This window comes from Gadus morhua, chromosome 7 (genome assembly GCF_902167405.1).
Source record: "Gadus morhua chromosome 7, gadMor3.0, whole genome shotgun sequence".
NCBI lineage: Eukaryota > Metazoa > Chordata > Actinopteri > Gadiformes > Gadidae > Gadus > Gadus morhua.
Genome location: NC_044054.1, coordinates 11,837,798 through 11,863,222, shown reverse-complemented (window position 1 = coordinate 11,863,222; position 25,425 = coordinate 11,837,798). Strand labels below are relative to the sequence as shown.

Below are 25,425 nucleotides of genomic sequence, written 5' to 3'. Positions count from 1 at the left end.
CCCATTTGGGGGAAAGAATAGCGCCTTCCCATTTGGAGAGAAACTGGAAAATGCTGAAAGCGGTTGTGTTGCAGGTTGTAAAACGAATATATATAGATGTATGGATATTTGTAGATGTCCGGATAATCAAACATGTGTAGATGTCAAATAATGTTCGGCCCCTGTGTCGGGTCATCGATCCAATAAGGGAGAAGGATGACTGCTGACCGATCACCTTTAATTTATTAAGGTATCACAAACACTCAGGTTCAGGCAAAGTAGAAATAAACGTTCAAACTTATCAAAGTTGTAATCCAAACACATGTCAAATTGCATTGACAAAGGGGCATCACGTTTTTGCAAAGTACCCCTATATACAGGTCTTGTGTATTCCTACAAAAAGTCTGAATAACACAAATTGACTTTTCGAAAGAAAATAAATACATGTAAGTGTATGCCCTCATGATAAGGCATAAGCAATTCAGGCACTTTTTCTTAACTCTACCGTCATCTATTTTATCTACTTGTTTACAGCTTAATTTCTCTTAGGCCTTTATTGAAATGCATTTTAATTGGTAGCACATTAGTTCTTATCTATTGACACAAACACGATTCCTCTCAATCTCACCATAGTAAGATATCTCAGATATAAGCTTAAGAAAGTAGGCCTTGAAAGTTTGTGAAATTCATCGAGAGGTAACTCCGTTAGTGGTTTACTTTGTTCAACAAACCACTACATCCTTTTTTGCAATGGCAGGCTGTTACTTCCTGTCAGCATGACCAAAAACACACACACACACACACACACACACACACACACACACACACACACACACACACACACACATCCACACGCACACACACACACACACACACACACACACCCACACGCACACGCACACGCACACGCACACACACACACACACACACACACACACACACACACACACACACACACACACACACAGAGTGGCTCCTTTTCAGAGGAGCATGATTATTTGATGACTGAGGATTCCAGTTTCGCGACAAGCCTTTTGCTAATACGATCCAACGGTGAATAATTGAACAACCGTCCGGCTCTTGACGCGGCTGCCCTGAAACACAGGGTCCTCCCTGGGTTAGTAAAGCATAGAAGGGGCAGAGGACCACGTTCGCTCCCTATTCACTGCCGCCTCGTCCCTATACCTCTCATATACATCATCCTGAGCGGTTCATTCCCTGACAAACCCCTTCTATCATCGCACACCTCTGTCCTGAGTGCAAGGATCTATTGGTTCATCCATCCGTCCATCCGTCCTCTCGCACTGTCTCCCCCATTGCCTTGACCTCATTCCGTCCCCAGGAGGACGCTTCTTCCCCGGCGGCTGAGCTCAGAGGTCCCCCCCTGAGAGACGACATGGAGGAGATCCAGAGGCAGCTGACTCAGCGGTATGAAGGCGCCAAGCATAGGAAGGTGAGTGGGTTGGACATTATATTGAATGCATTTAGAAGAAAAAGGTTGGTGGAGCAGACTCTGCTAAAAGGAAACCTGCCAGGTCTGTGTGCATATCAGCCTGAGATACAGGTCATTTGAAAATACATTGTGTGCATGTGATTAATTCACTCTTGATTGCTAATTGGATTTACACACTGATTTGATACAAACTAATTGAAAAGCTTTTGGATGTAATTTTTTTGTAAAAACTGCACAAATTGCAATGCATTTCAAAGCATTGAATATTGTTCTGAGAATAATACCAGCCATTTTTTCTTTTGATGGGTTTTTTCGAAACTTTGTTGCTGTGTTTGTATTTCAATCAATTATTACACATTAATAACACACATTAAAAATTTTCATGTTGACAAAATAAGTTTCACTGAGGCGACTGAAACCTGAGTTAAGACTAAGTTAAGTTAATATTATAACATCTAAATATTCAACCACTGAATGTGAAACATTTCTCTTCAACACAAGTATTACTATATTTGCCAGGGTTAAGTGGTAAAAGCAACACAGTAGGGGTCTCCCAGGAGTCTGGGAGCCATTGAGCAAATGGCAGGTTTGGATACATGAATCCCTCATGCATATATGCACATCCCTCATGTTTATATTTAGAAGGAGCACATTTGGCGTGGCATCGTTTCACAGGGACAAGACAACAGGTGAAAGTAGTTTCCCCTCATGCTGTCCTCTGCCTATTCACCCCTCAGACAGTCCTCTTAAAACGTGGACTTCAAAACGCCCAGTGCTTGGAACAAAACGACACAGACATAGACAGCAGAGAGAGAGAGAGCTCTGCCAACGATACAGAAATAGCCCTAGCTTTGAGCCGTCTCCCCGCCCCCCGTCATTGTCCTACCCCTCAACACCTCATCCTGCCACCACCAGGTCTTCACAGGAAAAAATAAATAAAGAATAGACAAAAGTAGAACTAGTTCGGGTGTGAAACAAACATCCATGCTCCGTCCAAGTTCCAAACAGAACAAGTCCTGGGTACAGAAGGAGTAACCCTCCCTGGAGCCAGCTACATTTGAGACAACCATCTGGCTCTGCTCATCAGCCTCGCCCATGGGTGCAATTAATGAGTGGAATCAGCTGGCTGGGAAAAAAAAACAACCAAACACCGAAAGAAGGCTGAGCATCAATAAAGCACAGAGGGCAGAACCGTGTGCTCCGCGGCGCCCTACAGGTGCGGTTCAAGCTGGCGTCGTCGTACAGCGGCCGCGTGCTGAAGCACGTGTACGAGGACGGCCAGGAGGTGGACAGCCCCGAGGAGAAGTACCCCCACAGCTTCCTCCACCGCAAGCTCCCCCCCAGCCACCTGGAGCTGGAGCAGCTGTGTGGCTTCCAGGAGCCCCCCCCCGAGGACCAGCCGGGTGAGCCCTTCAGCGCGCGCTGCAACGCTAGGCTACGCTAGGCTCTGAGCCATACGCTGCATGCTATACCTTAATGTTGGGGTATGCTTGTATAGTTTGGGGTTGTGCATGCATGTGTGTGTGTGTGTGTGTATGTGTGTGTGTGTGTGTGTGTGTGTGTATTTGTGTGTGTGTGTGTGTGTGTGTCTCTGTGTGGGGTCCTCTGTGTGTGTGCTTATCAGTTTATGCGTGTGTGTGTGTGGGGGGAGGGGGGTGCTCTGTGTGGTTTTGTACGTGTGTCTGTGTGTGTGTGTGTGGGGGGAGGGGGGTCCTCTGTGTGGTTTTGTATGTATGTGTGTGTGTCTGTGTGTGTGTGTGTGTGTGTCGGGGGGCAGGGGTTCTGTGTGTGTGTGTGCATGTGTGGGTTTACCTGTCTTACATAACACCTTCAACCTGTGCCTTTTTTGACTGCCACCATCACTTTTGCTCCAGTATGAAAAATGATAACAACAATAATGAACGAAAAACATCCATCAGTTGGTTCTTTCAAAGGCAGAGACACGACTTCTCCCTAACATGTGTTGGGGGTTTACTTCATCAATTTTCATGAGTGAATTTAGAACAAAACTAATTAAAATGTAATCTCTAACTTAATTGATTTTTAAAACTACCACCGTCACGGCGTCGTTTGTTGTGCTGTTCTGACGTGTGTCCTGTGTGTCTTTGTGCAGGTGTGTACCCTCCCACCGGGGTGATCGCCCAGCGCATCAACGTCTACCGGGGGATGGCTGGCTACAAGCCTGCTGTGTCCCAGGGCGACGGGACTCAGGGGGACCCCGATGTGAGGCCGTCCGTCAGTGTGTCTGCGCCCTGAGTTTGTGGCTGGCTCTGGAGATATGGATTAGCAATATGCAAATCCATATCCTATAACAAATAGGAATGTAGAGCAGACCCTATGAATGTAATAACGTACCTCCTTTTTGTCAGGTGAAGCGTGAGCAGGATGGATTTGTGCTTTCAGCCTCATTTAGTTTCATGGAATACAACAAAAATATTATTTTATTTTGCGATTATGTGTTTGGCAACAATCATAGATGTATCAACGATTTGGCATAATGAAGCAAAAAAAGTTGTTTATTCAAATTGACTAAATAGACTGATAAATAATATTCCAAACCACCAGACATATCATTTTTATTGCAGGGCGGTTACAGCATCTTCATTATTCCAGCGAGTGAAGGATAAATCGATGGCGCCTTGCGGTTCTGTCTCTCGTATGGCTTATTCTCTTAACAAAGTGCCGGAAGGCTAGGGCTTCGTATAACTATATTCTGGACATGAATTCTATCAAGGACTTTTCATTCTTAGCGGTATGTAGTATGGATTTGATGTTCACTAGGTCAGCATTGCTACTGGCCAGCCGAACTACGGCTGAAGATTATATTCAGGAAATCATAATTGTCTTGCTGAATAAGGACTTTTCTGTGGTCGTAAAGATTGGCTTTTCATGAATCAATATTGCCCTTCTCATGCGTCCATATTCTTTATATTACATGTAAAGCATCACAAACAGGGACGGACGTGGGCCAAAAAAAATGTCCCGGGGTTAATGCTCGCTGTGGGCCAGTCGACAGCAGGCCCACAGCGAGCTCATGCTCTCTGCTCCTTCTGTGTACGGCCGCCGTCAGAGTCCAGTTCTGATCGGCTGTTTTGGAATCTTCCAGTCCGTCACAAATCAGGCTCTAGATGAACCACCTGGAGTCTGATCAGAGGGCAGGACGTCCTAATGGAGGGTACACACGATGACATGGTAGGAGGATCCTAGGTGACCTCAAAGCACCGGGGTGTTAAGATGGTGTATAAAGGACCCCCCCCCCCCCTCTCTCTCAGTCCTCAGTGCTGGACTTTGGCAAGATCATCATCTACACCAGCAACCTGCGCATCATCCGGGCCCCCCGGCAGAGGACCCCGGATGCGGCCCCCCAGAGTAGCCCCGAGGCGCCACCGAGACGGGGCGGGGCCGGCCCGGAGCCCCGCCCCCACAGCAGCAGGAGGAGGAGATCCAGGAGGTCTCCGTCGTCTCCCCGCGACGGGGGGGAGACGGAGAGGGGGAAGGAGAGGGGGAAGGAGAGAGGGAAGGAGAGAGGGAAGGAGAGAGGGAAGGAGAGGGGGAAGCCATTAGGCGACGCTGACGACAAGGTAATGGTCCCTGACCGATGTCGCCAAGGTTACGCTACACACACACACACACACACACACACACACACACACACACACACACACACACACACACACACACACACACACACACACACACACACACACACACACACACACACACACACGCACACGCGCTTGTTGCTTGCTTTGTTTCCTTTCATCTGCTCCCTCCTCTCCCCGGTCTCTCCTGAACTCTTCCTCTCTCTCCGTCTCTTTCTGTCTCTTGACCAGATCTCCATTCCCCCCCCTTTGTTTGACTCTGCTTCCTGAATGGTTTAGTCCGGGGAGTGACTGAGTGCCAGGCGGCTGGGTTGCGGGGTATTGTTCAGCGATGAGAACAGTACATTTTGTCCCCACGGGGAGGCGCACAGGGGAATAGGCTTGGGGATGTGTATGTGCATGTGTTTAGTTAAATGTGTGAATGCATGTTTGTGTGCATGTGTTAATGTAAATTTGTGTTTTTGAGATTGTGTGGGTGTGTGTGTGTGTGTGTCTCCGCGGGTGTGTGTGTGTGTGTAGTTGTGCGTGTCTGTGCAGGTGTGTATGCATGTTTGTGTAGCTCTGTGTTTACGTGTGAGTGAGCGTACTTTTAGCAGTGGTTAAGCGGGTGAATGACCAGTATAATGTTGATTAACGACCATTAAATGGGATCCTCCTGTTTTTAATTAAATGTGTAAGCACAGGAGTGCAGTACATAATCAAGTGTTTAGTCTCTATCAGCCTACCCTCATATCACTTTTCATTGCCAGTTTTGTTGAACATTTAGAGAACAGCAAACACTCTGATTTGATGGAAGTCAGCCATCCAAGAAAAGACACAAATATGTTATATGAAGATACATGCACAACATCCCGGCTGGCTAAGAGATTCAGCATCCTCCACCCGGGCCGCAAGAGATCAATACTTTGCCAAGGTAGACATTGCCCCCTCCGAGCCACTAAAACAATCACCTTCTTATCAGAACGACACCGGTGTCATCCTGAGGTCTGTGTGTGTGAGCGTGTGTTCTTGTGTTGCCCTTTCTCACTCTCTTTCTCATGTGCATCCCCCCCACCTCTCCCCCAAACACCGCCACTCCCCTCCATACACCGGCACCGCCATCCCCTCCAGCCAACCGCTTCTGTCCTCACCTTGGTCCTTTTGCACCTATATGTTTCCTCTCTCTACCCCTCTCTCTCTTTCTCTCTCATTTAGGAGAGTCATCTATCACCACTATTTTATTCTCTTTCTTTTCTTGATACTTGGCACGGCCACACACACACCCACACACACCCTCCCACACACACCTCCGTTGGCGGATGCGGTTCTGTTCACCTTCTTCCTACCATCCTCACCTCTCCTGTTATATTCTCATGTTCTGCCGCCTCAGAGGAAGTGTGCTAGAGATGAAGAGAGGTTTAAGGAAAGAGATGGAGAGAGTTTTCAGGGCGCTCAGGCCTGTTAGCTGTTTTCTCCATCCTACTCATCTCCTAGTGTGGTCCTCTCTGTTCTGGTATCGCCACCCCCCTGCGTTCTGCTGCCGGCAGCCATGGCCCGGTGAGGTTCTCATGTCTTCGGGCCCTATTCTTGGTCTAATATTTTAGTTCAGTTTGCCTCCAGCCTGGGCTTTCTTTTTAAAATCATTCCAACCACCAAGGTTATGTATGCTGTTTGTGGTGTGAATGATACGTGACTATCTGTTTTCTATCTTTCTATCCATCCACCAGGCTAATGTCAATTTATTTATCTATCTGTCTGTCTGTCTATCTGTCCGTCTTTCTTTCTGTCTGTCTGCCATTGTGTCATGCTGCCATTTCAACAAACAAAGGCTATCAAAGATAGCAATAGAAAGACTAGTTGAGTGTATTTCCCTAAGACCTGCTTGCAATCAAATATGTTTTCAGATGTTCTCCTGTGTACCATTTAAAAGTGTGCTGTCTAGTGCTCACCCCTCCATCATGTTTAATTTGTTCAAATTACAAAACATTGTTGAAAGACACTTAAAATTATCCTCTGATAGCTTCTTCCACTCTTTATTCATGTTTCTCCATTACCAAACACCCGCCTCCTCCTTGCTCCATCTTCTCTCTCCTCAGCACCTCACTCCCACCCATTCCCCAGCCCACTCCCCCTATTCCCCACCCAACCTCATTACTCTCCCATTCAACCTCATCATCACCACCACCGCCACTACATGACCATCGCATCGCTCAGTCTCTCTCTCTTTCACTCTCTCGCTCAGTCTCTCTCTCTTTCACTCTCTTGCTCTCTCACTCTCACTCTCTCGCTCCCTTGCTCTCCTTCCTTCAGGCAGGCACTCATGCCTGTGTGTATGTCCCTTGTGTCCTGTGTGTGTGTGTGTGTGTGTCTACGATGTGTGTGTGTGTGTGTTCTGTGTGTATGTGTGCCCCGTGTTTGTATGTGTGTCCTGTGAGTATGTGTGCCCCGTGTGTATGTGTGCCCTGTGTGTGTGTGTGTGTGTGTGTGTGTGTGTGTGCGTGTGTGTGTGTGTGTGTGTGTGTGTGCGTGTGTGTGTGTGTGTGTGTGTGCGTGTGTGCGTGTGTGTGTGTGTGTGTGTGTGTGTGTGTGTGTGTGTGCGTGTGCGTGCGTGTGCGCGCGTGCGTGCGTGTCCTGTGTATGTGTGTGCGTGTCCTGTGTATGTGTGTGTGTGTCCTGTGTGTGTGTGTGTGTGTGTGCGTGCAGGAGGTGGCCAGCGGCTGCCAGCAGTGCGGCGGCTCCGGCCGGGCGGCCTGCTCCCTGTGCCACGGCAGCAAGCTGTCCTCGCTGGCCAACCGCTTCCACGGGTCCATCAGCGACCTGCGCTGCCAGGCCTGCTACCCCCACGGCCTGGAGCCCTGCCAGGCCTGCACCGCCACTGCCAAGTAGCACCGCTGCACATGGGGGGGGGGGGGGGGGGGGGGGGGAGTTCTGAGAGGTGTACATTATTTTCAGATAACAGCAGGAGGAAAAAAGAAATACGAAAACTTGAACTGAAATAATTTGCCGTGCTGTCTCCAGTTAGTGGCCAAGGGTGGCATGGGGTAACTCCAACCCCTGGCATCTGATTGGCCAGCCCATGTGCGACCCTACTATCCTACATTATGATTGGCCATCATCCCTGTCCGAGGCTGGACTTGGTTTTAACTGTTTGATGAATAAACCGAATGCACCGAAAGCCCAGAGAAGCATAGGGAAGTACTGATTTGAGCGGAGCGGTCGACTGCACATCGTCCATACGTCTCCGGGGATGGGGGGGGGGGGGGGGGGAGTAACGCTGGTCTCGTCCATCGCCGTTGATTGACCTGGGCTCATTTTTATTTAGCCCCGATCCTATTACCCATCCCTCATGAAAAGGTGTTTATCAGCTCTACGCTTTGCTTAATTCTCCAGACTTCCCCGTAGTCAGAGCTACGAGAGCAGCAGGCTTCAGTCTGGTCGGTCTGAGTAGAGAGAAAACATTTTGCAATTATTGACCACCGCTGTCTTCTGCCGGCTAACACACAACGTTGTCAAGTGTGAGGTGATGTTTCGTTCAATATGAATCTCTGTCCATGAATACCAAGCATTAGTCAGACCCATTTATTGCTCCGGTCAGACCTTTTGTGCTTCCAGGAACGACAAATAGTGGAAGCTGAAAGCTTTCATTCTGAGATGGAATCGGCCGAGAAATGATAAAACCCACTTATATTTTAACGATTCGCTGGAGGCCATGTTATAAGCGGGAAAATCCAGTCTTAGGTGTGCTGCAATCGGAAAATAATGCACTTCCCGGAGGCAAGCCCGTGGTTCCCAGCAAACCTAGTATAGGATTATCCCTCGCATACATACCCTCACTGCATGTGTGTGTGTGTGCTTGTCGGTGTTTTGAGTGTTTTATGTACGTGCAATTATGCTGAGGGTGAGGGGTAATGGTTAAGGCGAGTGTGCCTGTTAGGTCCTTGTGTGTGTGTGTGTGTGTGTGTGTGTGTGTGTGTGTGTGTGTGTGTGTGTGTGCGCACGCATGTTTGCATGCATGTGTGTGTGTGTGTGTGTGTGTGTGTGTGTGTGTGTGTGTGTGTGTGTGTGTGTGTGTGTGTGTGTGGTCGTGTATGCGCCCTGTCCAGTCTTCTAGTAGAAATTCCCTGTGATGTTATGTCCCTCTAATGGAACATGTTTGTCGCGGTGATATTTGGAAGGACTATTAGGCCAGGAAAGCCATTAGTGGCGCGTGGGGGTGACAAAAAAAAAGAGAGAATCATAAACTTCAATTACTGTGTGCGCTGAGCGTTGCTTTTGATAACACAAACACATAATCATTCCCCTGTTGCCACGTCGCTCTGCATCCGCATCGCTCTTTCAGATAATGCGACACGCAGTGTAACCGCGTTAGTGTTTTAATTAAAGGCACGCAGACAATACACATGTTATTTCCCCCTCTCCCCACTCGCTATGAAGAGGCCTGCTCCTTTTCTGTACTCATCTTTTGTTGTGTAGGGAGTAATTGATGCTTTAATATCCTCCATACCGCTCTCCTTATGGAGTCAAATGGAGTTTAACTGTTTACACCCCGGGAGAAGACATCGAGGAGTAGCAGACACAAGAAGGAAATCAGGGCATCCCAGAACTGAGAGGGGATATCATATCACATAGAGAGTGGGTGGTGGGTGGTTGGTAGAAGGAGGTTGCTGGTCTGAGGAGAACACATGACTATGGTGGAATATTCGCTTGCAATGCAGTTTAATTGTTGATTATACAGAATTATTAGACGCAGGTTCCTGTCATTTTAAATGTATGTTCGTCAGACTTTGAGACTGTTTTTCTGTATTAATAAACCATGCCTAAATCCCTTGATCTCTTATGTAATTATTGTAAAATGCCTGTGAAGTGTGTGTGTGCGTGTGTGTGTGTATGTGTGTGCATGCGTGTCTGGGTGCGTGTGCTGGTGCGTGTGTTTGTGTGTGTGTGCATTTTCTTATATTGTCAACTCTATTTATTACTCTGCATACTGATTTTGGTAGGCAGGTGGAACTTCACAATGTAAAATAGAAAAACAATCTCAATCGCATTTGTAAATTATTATTATTATTAATAATATTGAGTAAAAATATATTTAGCCTATATCTTTTTTTGTCTTGCACTATAAATCATTGCTCCTTTATAGCCATCTTTCTGACTTGATGAAAAACTCACTTGTAAATCACATATTGATCAACTTGTTTGCAAATTACGTCTGAGACAGAGACAGAGACAAATTTGAGGAATAGAATCAGCTTCCCAATGGTATGTAGAAAGAGGGTTATTGAAGCAGTGTTTTTATCAGTGCTGGACTATTGGGATGTAGTTCATAAGCATGCGTCTGCTTCTACCCTAAAACCTTTGGATTCAGCATATCAATCAGCCCTTAGATATATTACAGGTGACTGCTTTAGAACCCATCACTGCACCTTGTATAAAAAGGTTGGTTGGCCTTCTCTTTTAATGCGACGTGAGAAACACTGTTTTTTATTTATATTTTAAACTTTCATTGGGAAACAGCCAACTTACATGTGGAAGATGCTTGACTGGGACACAGAGACCTTTTGAACCCAGTCAGTGAGCTGCTCCTCCTAACGGTTCCACAAGCTCTCTCCAGCCTAGGAAGGCCTGCCTTTTCATTCAGTGCTCAAATCTCATGGAATGCTCTGCAGAGCAACTTAAAAATGTCTGCTCTTCATACTTTTGGTTTATTTAAATCTATGACTTCTGAATTGTATAGAACCCACTGTAATTGTTTTCGCTGATTTCATTCTCATTTAGTATTTCATCCTATTTTGTTTTTGCTCTTTTTGTATTTTGTATACTTTGTAGATTTATTTTATCATAATGTTATCCTTGTTATTGTGTTGCTGTGTATGCTCGTCTCCACTGTAAATGAGGGAAACCTCAGTGTCTCTTGAGTGAAAATAAAGGTTATTTTATTGTATTATAGGTCAATTTTTTGGGAGTTTAGTAGCGGGCAGGTTGCAGGTTGCCACCAACTGAATACTTCACCCCTCCCTTAGCCTAACGACTAAAGTGGCCTATACTGGCCCATAGTGTGAGGTTTAATGTGCAAGTAAAAAGGGACGTTCGTTTTAACTGCATCATGGTTGAGTTCTGACTGCTCTAGCCTGCCAATAAATCTGTTTAACCAATCACAATCGGGTATCTCTGTCATCATCACCACGGCACTAAACAAGTTGTAGCACATGGCGGAAGTAACAGCCTCTCATGTTTTTCTTCTTATTGCAGCCATAGTAGTAAACTACATTGATATACTACAATTACAACTGTCTATTATATATACTGATCTTTAATCTCAATAGGCATTTGGCAATATAAGCTATCGTATACTTGAATTTGATGCTTTTGATAACATAACGATGTGCAGTTGTATCGCAACTGTGAACTATCACAGAAAGAGTGATAGCCTATGAATTATCAAACAGGGAAACAACCTCCAAAACGAATGTCTCCAAAACATGGACGTAATTTATCATAATCCCTCTCATCCACATACTGCCATTCGCTAAAAGTCAAGCTTCATTATTATGAAATCCTCTAAAAGCGTAGGATCTTTTTTACTCTTTATAGACTATGAGGCGCGACTGATAGCGGTCTAAGCTTCTTGGACATGGCCTCCGAGGATGTGTTTAGCCCCTTCGGAGAGGCGGATGATGTTAATGTCAACGTCCAAGAGAGGGTAAAGCTTCTAGACACACATATAACGCCACTGTGTGTATGGATGTGTGAAGCTCCATCTGAGCAGGGGGTTAGTCTTCTCAGATACAGAGCGTAACGGTGCCACGGTGTGTGCGCCACATTTCATACACTACATTGCTTATATCATATTATTATTTATAGTAGGTTGCAAGTTGGATCCCCGGCCCCAACTATCGTCGAGTGTCGAGGTGTCCCTGAGTAAGACGCCTCACCCTAAGTGCTCCTGACGAGCAGGCCGTCGGTGTGTGAATGTGTGCATGACCGGGTGAATGTTGAGGTGATATTGTAAAGCGTTTTGAGCGGTCACTGGTGAGAAAAGCGCTGCATAAATGCAGTCCATTTACCAACGGCCGTTTCTCCTACTGGGCTACTGCAGAAGCATGGCAGCCTCCATGGAAGAGGACCGACCACCTATGCAGATATAATTGGCTCAGTAAGGTACCGACAACACAACCACAACCAAAAGGTATACATACTTATGAATATTATATTCAATTTCTGCCAGGTCCGTTCTGCTAGACGCCACTCAATTCTACACGTTGTACCAGAGTCTCGCTTAAATGGGTTTGTCCCTCCTCTGGTAACCTTGACAACCAGGCTGGGTTGTTTCATTGATCCCTCCTTCATCGGCCGACAGTGTTCTGACATGCATTGCCTGTGCCAAAGTGTAAATTGGTGAGGTAAATTAGCTTTTAATTTGCCACATTTATTCCTTGTACACATCACTCTGTGGCTCTTTGTTAGTGGTTTACTGTTCTGATTGGCTAAAAGCTGATCCAATCACCTGCCGTAATACCAGAGATAATCATCGCAAAATATGTCGGCAAATTATGAATAAATCATAATTCAAAACCAAATAATATTTTTTTTACAGCACTCAAACCATATGCTAAAACAAACATACAATATGGCTATTGTACAACTCAGCCCTCCCCCTCTTATACAGCAGAAACCCCTACAAGAAAAGTCCCACCTACAAGACGTTTGTTTTTACGTCTTTAATATACAATCGTCGACATCAATATCCATGACCATGGAAAGCGCTTCAAGCACAGCACGACCTATAAGAACATGTTTCCATTCATTCCACACCATTCCAAGTATCTACACTTGACCAGCAGACTGTATGCTAAATCATGTTTGTATTTAATATGATCTCTCCCTCTCCTTCACACCAATCTCTCATTCACTGCTCTCCATCTCTACACTTTTTTGAGTGTGTGTTGTGGTGTGGGCAGCCCTCAGCTATGCTTGCTCTCTGCCCTCATCCGTGAACTCCAAAGGTTTGTTTCCCATGTTTTAAAGTCTTCCTGCACTTCACCGTGTCCCGAGGAACCAGAATCATTTGATACCCATTAGTGTACAGTGTTCCTCTATTGCTGAGAAGCCTTAACAAGGGACCACACACACACACACACACACACACACACACACACACACACACACACCACACACACACACACACACACACACACACACACACACACACACACACACACACACACACACACACACACACACACACACACACATATATAATATATATATATGTGTATAGGTATAGGTATATATAGAGAGAGAGAGAGAGAGAGAGAGAGAGAGAGAGAGAGAGAGAGAGAGAGAGAGAGAGAGAGAGAGAGAGAGAGAGACAGAGACAGAGACAGAGACAGAGACAGAGACAGAGACAGAGAGAGAGACGCATGGAGAACGAGAGTGTTTCACTTTTATTCCCACAGCTGGTTATTATGGAAGCACATAAACACACCCACACCAACCCACACACACACACAGAGGAAACCATAAAGGCATGTGTGTGTGTTGGGGCCGGGCTCACTGCTTTGTTCTGCCGTGTTCTCGTGTCTTGTGACATTAGTTCACTACCGCCATGAGTGGCCAAACAATTTCTTTAATATATGCAGCCACCTTCTGGTGTCACATGCATTTTTTGTCCGAAGTAGAATTGTGACAACGGGACAATGAAGAACAAATGCATCATCCAGGTGCTCCAGCATTGTCTGCCTCTTCCTCTGCCTTCCTCTCCCTCCTCCAACCCCCCCCCCCCCCCCCCCCCCCCCCTCCCCTCACTCTGCTCTCCATACCCTGCAACTCTATATGGGAGGCGGATGCTTAAAATATCTGTGTGGAGATGGATCCCTGACGTATGCTCTATTCCTCAGGTTTGGACATGGTTTCGGAGGTGTCTACGGCCCCCGTCTGTGCACGTGTCGCTATGGCCCCCGATTTGTCATGCAACTCAAGAAAGGGAGAAAGAGAGAGAGACAGAGTACTGCCTGTCATCCTCATATATTGAAATTATCTATATGACTAGATTTAATTTTATGGGCTGTATTTTGACGATTAGCCATTGGACAGGTATGATACCTCTTATACGGTAGATTAAAACACCACTTATATTGAAAATGTGCCTTTTAAATCATATGCCCTCACTAGGTAAAAAATTAAATAGATAGATATCATAGATAAGGTGGGAGAATGTGCTGGTGGGGGTGCATATATGTGCGGAAGCTAATATGGGTCGTTTATAACGCGCGTCACAGGGAGCAGACTGTGCCAGTCTATGGTCATTAAGCACACAGTTCCATGCAGGATAGCAAGCCACTTCTGCAATCTGCAAGCAATCTAGCAGTCTAGCTTTCCCATTTGGTCCAGGATGATCACTGGACAGTTTCTCTCTCTCTGGCTGTCAATTTCCATCTCTCTCTCTTTCTCTCTCGCTCTCGCTCTCTATGCGTCACCCTCTCACTCTCGCTCTCTATGCGTCTCTCTCTCTCTCTCTCTCTCTCTCTCTCTCTCTCTCTCTCTCTCTCTCTCTCTCTCTCTCTCTCCCTCTGTTTTCCTGGATGGGTTCTCACTTCCCATCTCTCAAGTAATTTCCCTTCATTGAAAATTGTGCCACGTTATTCTCTCACCTGAATCATCTGCTCACAAAACGAAAAAAGAATAAAAAGCAATTCAATATAAGCGAGTGTTCCTGTTCCACAGGGTGCTTCGGAACACCGTGCCATAAGCACTATCTTGAGTCCCATTTACAACTAGGGTAAGATGCAGTTTAGTAACGGTTTACTAATGACACACTGAAGACTTAATACTCACCGTGGCGAGGAGCTGAAGAAGGAGGAACATGACATCATCAAAGTCTATTTTGAGTCCCGATATAAACCATGCCCTATAGGTTTTTATCTCGGTTTATTTCAGACACTTTGATGTCTCATGCACGCAATTGAAGTTTCAACCATTAGAGCCCATATCAAATGTATCCAGTCTATAGACCGATGGAACAGATAATAAGTGACTTGCGTTACATTGCTCTGTTTCCAACGTCATTTATATTGTTTAGCATTGCTTCGGTTAACCTGGATGAGGGCTGCAAATAGCAACTAGCACCTCCTGGGGACGAAGCCAGTGGTTCTGAGTTGCTGAATGACGGACAGACATTTTGGCCGACTCATCATAAATGCAGTGAGTGAGGCAATCGTGTATTTGTGGAGGGGCCAGACATGCACACACACACGCACGCACGCACGCACGCACGCACGCACGCACGCACGCACGCACGCACGCACACACACACACACACACACACACACACACACACACACACACACACACACACACACACACACACACACTCACTCTCATCGTGTGCACACCAAATCAGACTTTTCTTCAGCTCTACTTTTGACTGAATGCTTGACGAGAGAGAAAGTAAGAGAGAGAGGGTGTTAAAAGCTGTAAAACTTGAAAAATATAATCTCTCTTCTGGAATTGACTCTCTATCTGTCTCTCTCTCTCTCTCTTTCTCTCTCTCTCTCTCTCTGTCATTCTCTCTCTCTCTCTCTCTCTCTCTCTCTCTCTCTCTCTCTCTCTCTCTCTCTCTCTCTCTCTCTCTCTCTCTCTCTCCTCTAGGAACTATAAACTGAGGTACTTTAATGACTCACACAGCCGACCCCGGGGGGGGGGGGGGGGGGGGGGCTGCAGAGTATCAGGTGTTCCGGCCCCCCCGTCTGCCGTACGATGGCTGTCATGACACCCCGGCCGCCAGGGCTTTAGACAACACCGGCAGCCAACTGTCACAGGAGGTGGTGCCTCTTTGAACGGCTCCAATCAGCCGAGTTAAAGAGTAACGGCATGCTGTTTAGCGGCCAATTAGATGGCTCTGTCCCTGGACCCGCCAGGACGCCGGGGCTCGGTGTTTATGCAGTGGGCTCTTTGTTTGGCCTCACTCTATGTGTGTCTCTCATACAGAATACAAAGACGGATGGCATTCAAGCAGGGCAAAACGTCTTTCATCTGTATTATATTTTAGCGTATATTTGGTCAATTCTATACTGGTTGTTTACTAAAAGGTAGCCTACCTGATAACAAAACAAGAAGGAGATAAAATATGCATTTGATGTGTTGTAAATAAACCAAGGCACATTTTCATAAGCCTTAAGCTTGTATTGCATATGTTTGTTTACCTTGCAGCATAGAGGGAGGAGGAAATTAAAGGGAATGTCCATGGATTTCCAATACTTCTTTTTTCTTTTTAAGTTTAACAAAACAAAGAAACAAAAAGGTCTTCTGTTTGGTCTAACATTAAATTCCATCCCTCCGATGATGTGGAGTTAGCAAGAATGTGTCTTTGGAGTAAAGGGTCCCTTTAATTCTTTCAGCTGGGCTATAGGCTGGGCTTACTCAGCTCTGTCCTTGTGGAGTCCACAAATGCTCCATGTATTAAAGGCTCCTCCACAGTCATGCTGGGTAGCTAATTGGTGACCCCAACACCCCAAACCCAGTTGGTTTATTTGTGAGCCAGTCTTATTCACCTAACTCCATTTTTTTATGTTAGCAGAATCCCATAACCCTTACATTGTATACGATGCAGCTGATTCTCTTTATAATAAAACAACATTAACAATAGCTTAAAATACTTCCAACAACACAATATATTAACACAGTTGAAATGAACATCTTTATCTTGATACATTATCTTTCCAAAACGTTCTGTTTTACTATTACTACTATTTTTTACTATTGTGCTGGCAAGGACTAAAGTCAGCTACGTAAGCATCGTGATATCACCGCAGCCGGACAGTGTAGCCTGCGAATAAATCCAAGGAAAAAGAGAACAAAGAGCAACAATGTAGGACGTCCAAGAAGGACGGCAAACTTTTGCGTGACATTTTCTTCAATAAACAAAGCTTCGCCGTTGTCCAGAAATACCTCGCGGGTAATGTGTTTGTTTGTTATTATCCACACGGAAATGTAATCTGTTGGCCAACGGACGGCGTGTGTAGCTCGAAATTGCTGGCACCCTTTCAGGCGTCTCAGTACCCAAATGGAGGAGTACTGCCAGACGAGTACAGCTCAATACAGCTCAGTCCGGATCACGCACACTTTTGATGGTGGAAACGCGTCCCGTGCCGCACCTTTGCAGACTGAACCGACCCGCACCCTCCGGTGGAAATGAAAGGGTGCGGGTCAAAAAAGCATGATATCACTTTAATGTGATATCATGCTTATGATATCAGGCTGGCTCTTTGATAAGAACCAGCCGGTCACAGACCTCCTAAATGGCCAGCCTGTCCTCCGACCTAATCAACAGAATAGATTGTTTGTATAGGTCATCCAAAACAATGCATAACTACGTTTTAGGCCCTTTCTAGCAATAAATGTTCACCTGAATACGTAATCTTCTGTCAGGAAATCTATATGATGTTTAGTATGTTAGTTTATGCAATGTTTTATTTCTTACCATGGTGATTCTTATGGACGCTGCAATCCTTGAGCTTGCTTGCATGTTCTAATTAATGTCCTTGCGTTGTGTGGTCATCTGAGCTGTTTTGCTAGAGACTTTCAAGTGACGATACTTATTCTTCCTCTTTTAAACGGATGAGGAGGACGTGTTTTCGAAGAACATAACAAAAACGTATGTTTGCTTTTCTTCTGCCGAACGAAATCCATTTTCGAAGCCTAAATGCAATCAATAAAGTAAAAGGAAGACGAAAAACATTCTAAAAAGCTACTTAAATTATCAACATGGACAATATAATAAGTGACGCAAAAACTACTTTTATGTGGGTGAGCAGAGTGACATGGGAGTGAAATAGAGACGTCTGGTTTCTTTTATATGAACCAGGGCATTAAGGTTTAATAAAACTAGTAGATAACATACTATAAATCCACAGTGATATATAAATGATATTAAATTAGGGGGCTCTAGCACTACATGAAGTGATAGAAGAGCATTATAATACTGTTGATAAACGCCTGAAACGTTGATATGGGTTGATTTGGACGACCTATATAGGCTGGAGATCACATGCAACGGCTCCTCGGAGTGATGCATTTGCATCTAATTCCTGTGCTTTGTACAGAGACCAGATGGAGGCCACTCACAGGAGGTTATTTTCTATTCTGCTCTTCTCCGAGACACCGTCTGTTACGGTCCCGTCTGCCCAGGAGAAGACTTATCTTCCTAATTAGGTGGAAGAGCATTGTTTACAGCTTGGAGCTTTTAGAGAGAAGAAGTATTTTTAACTAAACCCTCTCTTCCGTGCTGCCAGATTATGAACAGCGTATGTGTTGGGACGACTTGTGGCGAGGGCCCCATGTTATGCTGTGTTCACTTTCTAAAAAAAAAACCTCTCTCTCTCCCGCTCACTCTATCAATGCTTCATGTTTATTGTTGTTCTCTTGGCATCAGAGGGACCCAGTTTGTCACGAATAAATAGTTGCATAATACACATAAGTGTAATTATAGCTCTGCCTTATTCACATTTGTTTGAGGACCCTGCACACACTGTGGCAATGGACACCCAATAAAGCCTTTTGATTTGGATGCAGATTTTGGACTGTTTTGACATTTTGTCTTTAAGAATGCAAATTTTTAGGATATCGGGCTAGTCCCATGTCATAGTGACAGAAGAATATAATCGGTAGCTCTGTCCTAAATTAATAGCATGTTAGTTCCCCATCGAGAGTGGCACGTGTGAGCGGTAGGATGCTGGCTGTGTAGTGCTGTGAGTCCGGTTTGATGGTCTCAAAGCACAAATAATCCACCCAAAAGCGTCAAAAAATAAACCGCCTGGGCGATAATACGTCACAACTAATAACAATCAAAAACTGTTGCAATATATTGCATTCAGCAAAGTTACTTTAACGCACACGCATCCCACACAAACAAACACAAACTAGATCAATGTTTATTATCAATGCTTTAAGGATCCACATTTCTTAAATTTTCCCCAAGCAATACAATGTCTGCATATCGATTTTGGTTTTATGAGCTGACATTTTGTCCAACGCCCTACTGGGGTGTTCTATTTCCAACTCCATCCCCCTCAGAGGAGACCACCAACGTAAGCAAGACTAATGGTTCCGGGAACACCTGATGTCTCTATTCAAAGATCTGATTATTGATATATTAAAGCCTATTTGGTTTCTCCCCACAGTACATTTAGGCTCTCATGCAGATGTGGTGTTAAGTGAGGATACAGCACTTGGAGACAGGAGAGAAAGTAGACCCTTTTCACAGATAGTCATCGTAGGACAAACATGGGTGTCCTCATAACACAAATTATAGGTCTGGTATTTTCATGTACAAGGGAAAGGGTAGTAGACTAAACTAGTGTAGATAGGTCTGCTGCAAAGAGTCTACTGGGTCTATCAGTACCAGACGCATAATTAGTGTTATGAGCAACAATTGTGATAGTAGTGTCCTACTATGGTGCCTTTTGTGAAATGGGTCTTTCAGCCCAAAATAGACAATTTAAACCCTCCCCTGTCAGCAATCAACGATCATTAGATCAGAGGTAATAAGAGGGCTTTATTTGGCCAAAAAAGACTTGATCATTTAGTACCACAATAAACACATTAAGACCAGGTTTAAAGGGTTCAGATCAACAAGGTTTGAGAGCAATACGATGCTCTGAGACATGTAAAGAGACCAAAGACTCTTCATCTTATTTCAGATCATATCAAAGTAAAAATTATACAATTATGTCAGTCTTTTTTCAACATATACTGGATAAAATAATCAATGATGTGCAATTCAGATCAAAACAACCGTGGCTAAAATCTTGGTAATCTTTAATTCCTTCAAATCCTATGCTTCCTAAAACCGTGTTTCCATTTATAATACAATAGTCTCTCTCTCTCTCTCTCTCTCTCTCTCTCTCTCTCTCTCTCTCTCTCTCTCTCTCTCTCTCTCTCTCTCTCTCTCCACCGATAAATGGTGCTTCATCCATTAGGGAGCGAGAGCACAATTGCTACAACATCACGGATTAGCATTTTACAAAAGCTACTCTGCACTCTCTGCGTAAAGATTTAATGGAGAGACTAAATGTGTTTTACACGGTGAAGAGAAGCTGATTATGTGAGTATCTCTTGGAGACGGCTGGATACGGGGGAGGGGGGGGGGATGTTATTGGTCAATGGGACAAGGCAATGAAGGTTCTTCTTGGTTCTTATAGCAATGCTAGACTGAAACTAGTGACACACAGGCTCTATTGAGTTGATATGAGCAGTATTACTCTATGTTGACCCCAAAATCGACGGGGCGACGCGACTCCATACAAAGTCTGTTTCAGGGTCGCTTCTGGGTCCTGTCGGGGCATTGACGTGGCGGAAGATACATGTCGTTACTTGGGAGATTTCCACCAAAGTACCAATCTACCAATCACTAATTTAGATGGATAAATCATTTTCCATCCTGTTTGTGGCACCCCCATTTTTTGACCTAATGTTGAGGGTCTATTTCAATACTTTAACTTAATTCCCAAGCTTGGGCTTAAAGGGGGACACTGAGAATCTGTATATTTGCGTGTCCGAGATTCAGACGCATCATTTAATTCCAAAGACCTCATTGGGCGTTCATAACGAAATTTCCTTTAGTTTACCGTTATTACTCAAATATAGACCAGATAAATGACTGTACATCTTCAGTGATTGATTCAGTTAAAGGCCCACTATGCAACTTTTTTAGCCCAAATTACATTAATTATGCTGGTTGAGAGTTATTCTGATGGTTCTGCAACCATTTCTGGGTCGTTTGGTGGGTGTGTCATTGCCCCATGTCACCTCCCAAGGAAAAAGCGCATATGCAACTTGCTCTGTTCGGACCGACACAATCCAGATGTGACGCAGCGGAAGTATCCAATCGCGCCTCGAAAATGTAGTCAGATTGTAGTTTCGAAAATGCTTTACGGCACAGACACACACCCAAACATGGCACCGGCTAGATATAAACTGCCAGTTGCGAGGCAATTGTTGCATTCATCATGGATCAATCGACTGATAAGGGACCCAAGAGGCGACTGTCGGTGGAACAAAAGAAGAATGGACCAGAAAAGAGATCAGACACGAGTGAAAGGGGAACTATGCAACTTTTTTGGCTTGATTTACCTTAATATAACAGGCTAAGAGTCATTGCGATGGTTCTATTATACATTTATGTTCGATTGTTCGTTGTTTCGACTCCCCCTTGCGCATCTTGGCGGAGAAAAGGAATATGTTTCTGCCGGCGACCTGCCGCCCACTCTCGCGGGAGTCTTGGGTCTCGCAAAGTAACAAATTGCTTTACGGCACAGACCCCCAAACAGGGAAAAGGCTCGATATAAACACAAGTAACTAAGGGATTGTTACATTCATCATAGATCAGCCTACTAAAAAGAGACAGAGAAACCCAATGTCGGAGGAACAGAAGAAGAGAAAAGGGAGACTGACCGACAGAGAGGCCAGACACGAGTAAACGTTGGGCAAGCTTTTCAGGAATAGCGTGAACTGAAAGAAAAAGAAGACTGCAAATCAGACGCCGACTTGGCCGTGTTGCTTTTGAAATTGAAAGTTTACCTTGGGTGAACTTTGTCTTCGTGGTATTCTTGATGTTGATAGTCTCTGTACAAATCTCAACCATTTTGTTGTGAGCCCTGTAAAAATTGTTTTCTCGACCGTTTTGTTGTGAGCCCTGTATGTTTCTAGCTTGCTTGGTTGCAACCATATAAACACCTTTGTTTCCATGGGTGTTTTGCTGTTCGTCTTTCTCGTCCCCCAGATACAGACTGAATCCCCGAATCCAGGTTCTTGTTTATTTCGATTATTATGTTGGCCAACACTCTTACACAGATTGATCTGTTCAACCTAAGATAAAACAATTATAATCTAGGGTATAAATTCTCCCCGTCAACTATAAAAAATGATGGATTTATGTTTATTGCAATACAAATACAGCATTTTAAAAATGTATAACCTTGCCTACACTTTATGAACATCTACTTCGGACATAGCTCCACGCATTCGCCGGCTTCTTTGAAAACAAATGCACACGGCTCGCGTAGAAGTGCATGGGGAAGGGTCGTCTATGAGTTGTTACGACAGTGTTGTAAAATATCTACTACGAAGCTGTAGGGGGCGCTGTGTAGAGAAATGTGCGTGCCAAAACCAAGAAAACAGCAAAGAAATGCCCAAAGTTGCATAGTGGGCCTTTAAGACTTCCCTTATGCCGCTTTTCCACTGCATGGTACCAGCTCGACACGACTCGACTCGACTCGACTCAGCTCGCATTTTTTGCGTTTCCACCGCGAAAACATGGTATCTGGTACCTGAAGTGGCTGCTTTTTCTAGTACCGCCTCGCTCTAGGTTCCAAGCGGCTGAGCCGATGCTAAAAGGTGACGTCGGCAGACGGCCGGCCACTGATTGGCTAGAGAGTGTGACGAAGTCACGAGAAGGACATGGCAACCATGCTGGTAACAGCCATAGCAGCGCCGCGGCAAACATATTCAACTTCTTCAACTTCTTCAACATGCCAGCTAATAATAGTAATGTTATCGATGTTCTCCATTGTTGTTATGTGGGTTCTCTCCATGTGTGGGTTGCGTAGGTGTTGTTTGCGTCGCGTACAAAAATACGTCACGGCCCTTTCGCGCAGCCGACCCCGCCCACGTCCAGGAGGTACTATTTGCGGTGGAAAACGACCCGTGCTGCTGCCGTGTCGAGTCGTGTCGAGTCGAGTCAAGTCGAGTCGAGCTACATGTGCGGTGGAAAAGCGGCTTTAGTGACCAGTTGTGTGGGAAATCAGGTGGTGCGTGCGCGAGCTGAGCACCCCCCCCCCCCCCCCCCCCCTACCTCACTACTGTACTTTTCAAACCTAAGCAAAAGCCTTGCAGCCTTTATACAATTGTGGCCTATATACAATGGTGTATGACCAAAGTCGGTTGGACTTCAGTGATTTAGCTTATGATGCCATGTATTCTGTAAAAAAAACATTTTCAAAAGGTTTCTGACACAATCAATATTAACTTAATGGTATCCCCCACTGGCACAAACAGGTTGACCAAGTTACTGATGAATAATAGACTGCTTTTTTTCTTTTCTTTTCTGGAGATCCGTCATCCAGAATAATGCATTTATTCACATGCTCTGGAAAGGCCTAGTGCTGCAGTTCCATTTAATTTGGAAGTCTTCCGTAACACAGTCGGACTCGGACCAAGAGTGGATCCGACAGACACAGACTTCCTCCACGCAGCGTGATATTGCAGTTTGGCTTTTTGAAGGGTTGCTCCAATTCAACTTCTGTTTTAACCACATAGAAATCCTTAAATTGAAACTTCACAGAATTTTAAAGGCTTTTGAAAGACTCATTGATTTTTCATGCTGCAGCTTTTCAATGCAAGACACTTCAAATATAGTAAAAATCGAAAGAGATTTCGAAAACACGTGGCGAAAAAACGTACTCCTTTTCAAGCATTCATTTGTCACTAGTCAAAATGTTGAATCAACAATACATTCCTTACTAGTGGATATGTTCATTGTAGAAATCTTTAACTTAACTACATTTTGTCAACTAATATACAGATAGTTTGGATTTCATTTTTGCGTTGTAATTCAATTAAAGCTAGTGAAAATTATAATAATGAAACAATTCTATTTTCTTGCTAGCCAGAAATAAATCTTTTTCCCTGATCAAAATGTTCAATGGCGTATTTAAATATATATCCAAAATAAATAATTGCACAGCAGTTATACCTGCATGGCTGAGCGCTTCTTCACAAGCAGGAGAGGCTGGAAGGTGGAGAGGTCACAGAACAAGACTGTCCCTGTGTTCCCCGGCCTTTCCAGGTGTGAGTAAGCCCTGTGCATCACGTGAATGATGGCGTTGTCCACGCTAAGTTGGGCCTGGTACGCGCCTGCAGTGGGTCCATGGGGTCGCACACCAGCGCCCTAAGGTGCTGCAGAACCAGTCCCTCGGAGATCTCCATGACATGCGAGATCATTACCACTGGCCTGTATTCTCTGAGAATAATGGGACGTTCAATCTTAGGCACCTGAACAATGCAGGATGTCTTCCACAGCTGGGGCACCAGCTTCAGCCTTAGGGAGAGGTTGAAGAGGTGTTGGCACACGCTTTAATCACCCTGGGGTTGATGGTGTCTGGACCCATTGATTAATACCTTTAATGCACCGTTAAAAAGTGCACAACTGACGCACAGTTATTTCCGCACCATATCCCATGAGGTATAGTTGACACCACCAGTGCCTGAGGAAATTATTTTTATGTTTTTTCATGGTCTGTTAAATGCTGTAATAATTAAGCAGCTGTCACAAAGTGGCCCCCAAAAAAGTTGCATGAAAATGTAATTCCTAAATTCCTAAAATACCTGAATAACTAGAGCTACAAGAATTCAAACCCTTTGTATTGGATTTCATACAAGGAGGTTAGTAACAAGAACAAATTGTCCAACTGTGATTTCACAAAGTTTGATTAAATAATTTTGTCAATTTAATGATCTCTCCTGTGATAGACCACTCTTGTGTAACGCTACTTTAAGCACTAACGGGTGTGTGTGTGAGAGAAGGGGGGAGAGAGAGAGAGAGGGAGAGAGAGAGAGAGAGAGAGAGAGAGAGAGAGAGAGAGAGAGAGAGAGAGAGAGAGAGAGAGAGAGAGAGAGAGAGAGAGAGAGAGAGAGAGAGAGAGAGAGAGAGTATGTGCATATGTGTGTTTGGCACTGCTTACCTTGTGTCTTTAGATAAGGGTTATCTATGTGGGTGCTATGTACAGGGTACCCCAAGCTTACCCAGCCTCCTTTCAATGGAGAGGGAACAGAGAGAGACTTCCTGGGGTCCTGGTTTCAATCAAGAACAAAGGAGGGGAGGGACCTGTGGGATAACCGAGGGGAGGCAAGAAATGGCCACAAACAAAAAAACCTTGCCACAAAGGCAAAGCAATTAACACTGGTGTTGTGAGGCATTGCATTTAAGAGGTTTTCCCGGAAGATGATGAATTAGAAGAATTATTCCAAAAATGTCCATCTTGAGTATTCAATCAGCCCATTCAGCCAATAGATGATGACATCCATGCTTGGGAGAACCTTGCACAGGGAACAGGGGCATGTGAAGTACATTGGAGATAATTCAGAGATATTGAGGATCATCAGCAGGAGAAGGATTCACTCATCCATGACTCCACCAATCACCGTCCCCGACATGCGTGATGGAGTAGTTCATATTTTTAAATGACTAAAAATCCCTTCATAAATAAACGTACACACTCATTGTGTCTAGATTCAGAAAACAAATGTCAGACAGACGTGAAACACACTGCCTCAGATCTGAATCCACTCGACGGTGAAATGCTGATGTTCTTGAAAAAATGTCAGCAGGCAGCTAGCTGGGCTAAGAGGTGACAACCT

At 44.8% G+C, this 25,425-nt stretch overlaps 1 protein-coding gene across 1 annotated transcript; it reads left to right on the top strand.

Annotated features, from left to right (window-relative positions):
• Nucleotides 1-1,100: 1,100 nt before the first annotated feature.
• grxcr2 (glutaredoxin and cysteine rich domain containing 2) lies at nucleotides 1,101-7,901 on the top strand. Its single transcript, XM_030361045.1, has 5 exons — nucleotides 1,101-1,432; nucleotides 2,649-2,835; nucleotides 3,546-3,655; nucleotides 4,705-4,938; nucleotides 7,669-7,901. The coding sequence occupies exons 1-5, from the start codon at nucleotides 1,376-1,378 to the stop codon at nucleotides 7,897-7,899; spliced, it is 819 nt and encodes a 272-aa protein (XP_030216905.1). The 5' UTR covers nucleotides 1,101-1,375; the 3' UTR covers nucleotides 7,900-7,901.
• The last annotated feature ends 17,524 nt before the right edge of the window (nucleotides 7,902-25,425 follow it).